At 37.5% G+C, this 2,500-nt stretch overlaps 1 protein-coding gene across 1 annotated transcript in view; it reads right to left on the bottom strand.

Annotated features, from left to right (window-relative positions):
• Positions 1 to 535: 535 nt before the first annotated feature.
• The window catches only part of LOC119574952, a gene marked incomplete at its 5' end in the record, with an annotated part of 3,379 nt that continues 1,414 nt past the window's right edge, over positions 536 to 2,500 (bottom strand). Inside the window, 5 exon segments of the mRNA XM_037922239.1 lie at positions 536 to 627; positions 889 to 1,012; positions 1,809 to 1,926; positions 2,130 to 2,243; positions 2,402 to 2,500. The exon segment at positions 2,402 to 2,500 is cut by the window's right edge and continues 157 nt beyond it. Coding sequence (XP_037778167.1) covers positions 542 to 627; positions 889 to 1,012; positions 1,809 to 1,926; positions 2,130 to 2,243; positions 2,402 to 2,500 — 541 coding nt within the window.

Below are 2,500 nucleotides of genomic sequence, written 5' to 3' on the forward strand. Positions count from 1 at the left end.
GAGAGGGAAAGAGAGAGAGGGAAGATTGAGAGGAGAAAGAGGAGGGGAAGAGAGAGAGAGAGAGAGAGAGAGAGAGAGAGAGAGAGATTAGTTGAGAGAGAGAGAGAGAGAGAAAAAGAGAGAGAGAGAGAGAGAGAGAGAGAGAGAGAGAGAGACACGAGAGAGAGAGAGAGGAGAGAGAGAGGAGAGAGAGAGAGAGAGAAGAGAGAGAGAGAGAGAGAGAGAGAGAGAGAGAGAGAGAGAGAGAGAGAGAGAGAGAGAGAGAATTTATTAAGTTTTTGAAACTTTGTCTCTATATTAATAACAGTATGAAAATATAGGCTGTTATACAAATCCTACAAAGTTATGTGTATGACCATGGCATGAAAACACAACATGTGATAAAAGACATACAATGTTATATATCTTTTAAAAGCCTATTATGCTTCTCAGCCAATCTATTTACATCTGCGAAGAACTGGCAACTTCCTAAGTGTTAAGAGTTGATATATACAAAAAGGGAGAGGAGAAGAAGGAGACGAAGACCATCCTGGTATGCACTCTAAACGGCAACTTCATTTGGTTCTATCATCGACTTGAGCATGTTCTTCACTGGGCGATTCCTCAAAAAGCCAAAGCTCAGCTCCTCTGAAAGAACAACGAGAAGATGAAGATCAGTAGTTCAGAAATATTACAAACCCCAAAAATAACAGTCGCAATAAGGAAAGCAAATAAAGATGTAGATAAACATTAAACCTGCCAAACTATCGTCTCTCTATTTATCCTATCTTATTATGGTAGAAAAACCCACAATGCACAAATTAGGTATCTGGTTATCTGTAACACATGAAAATACATTTATCACTACAATGAACACTGCATTCAACAGTCAATTCATCCAGCACTTACCGACAGCAGCATAACAACTTTCTGCCTCAGCTTTGGAGGTAACGATGAAGTTGGATACGACTTCGGCTGTGTGGTTCACCTCCTGCAGCATCAGCATTGCTCGTTCCCTCACTGTCTGCAGCTCCTGATGGGGAAAAGAATGAATGAATATTGCATTAAATTCATGTCCTATGCTTCTGTATGTCACCTACTCCCCTGAAAATCTGGAATATAATCATAACAGCATTTTATTTTGGATTAGAGCCTTCAGTCTGTATGCAGAAATTAATAACGTCAAATTCTTTTCTATACAGAAATCTGGGCAACTTTATTTATGAACCTAACCTACTGTTCTGGATTACCATAAATGTTTTAGATGTGAACTGCTGTCTCTTACATTATTTTTATGTCATTATTCAAAATCAGAGCCACCCATGCAAGATTTAAATCTATTGTTTATGAAGGCTAGACATAAATCTACCTTATGACTGCCTGGTTATGGCAAGAATTTAATCTAGAAAAGTCATTTAAAGGGTTGTATCAAGTCCCTGGATAATAGATAGGGACTTGATAAAAGTAAAATTTATATAAAAAATAATCTGACTTATATAACCGAAGTCTCCTTGAGTCTTTCACTGACTAATTTTTCATGCCTGAATGTAGGAAGAACCAAGCTAAAGATATAAAATATAAAGCAAAAAAATTGAAACTAAATGTAAGTATTATTCCCTGTAACTATATTCTTGCTACTTTCCTCATCTAACTATACATACACACCTTGCAACTCCGCAACCCCCTTATAAATTCTTGCTCTTTTTCAGACCTTACATACCTTCATGCAGAAAAAACAAACAAACAATAATAGAAACACACAGTCTTAGCCATTCTTCTGCCATTTTCTGAATCCTGATTGAACGAACTTTTGTTACAACCCTCCGTACCTGTATATAATTGTGGTAATTGGGCCTGCTGGCTAGGAGATTGCGATGGATGCTTGTCATCTGCTTGATCTGATCTTCCTCAATCTTGGTCTCGCCAGACTTTGCCTCGCGGAATTCCCTAAAATAATAAAAAGAGGAGTTTCATAATCTATTAATTTCTCTAAGTATACCAAAAAATGTATTACACTCAGACTAAGCTCATATATATCACTTTCACTGTAATAATCATGAAAATCTAAGCAAGCTGACATGAATTGCAACTAGAAATAGTCTCAGTTGCAATATTTGCAATGTGTGTCAAATCCATGAAGATGCACATGCCTTTCAGCAGCTTGGTATGTTTGCTTTCTTTGCTTCATTAAGGTTTTCCAGGCCTTGTATTCCTCTTCCAGCTCTTTTGTCTTCTTCTTGAAAGCCACAATTCTTTTGTGAATACTGAAAATAGAAAAAAAAAAAAGAGAAAATAAGAAAAGATCAACATACATGAGAAATCCCATATAAAAGATATCAATTGTCTTCCAACACCTAAGAACTCAAAGTTTATAAAAAGACACATTTCAAGCAATCCAAAAATTCTCATGGTATAGGCCTACTTCTCTTTGTCGTCTCCTGTTGTAGGGGGGGACGGGGAAGGGCCTTCAGCAACTAATGGCTGGCCAGCCACCATGTAGGACACCTGGCCTGCAATGTCC

Source organism: Penaeus monodon, chromosome 7 (genome assembly GCF_015228065.2).
Source record: "Penaeus monodon isolate SGIC_2016 chromosome 7, NSTDA_Pmon_1, whole genome shotgun sequence".
Taxonomy (NCBI): domain Eukaryota; kingdom Metazoa; phylum Arthropoda; class Malacostraca; order Decapoda; family Penaeidae; genus Penaeus; species Penaeus monodon.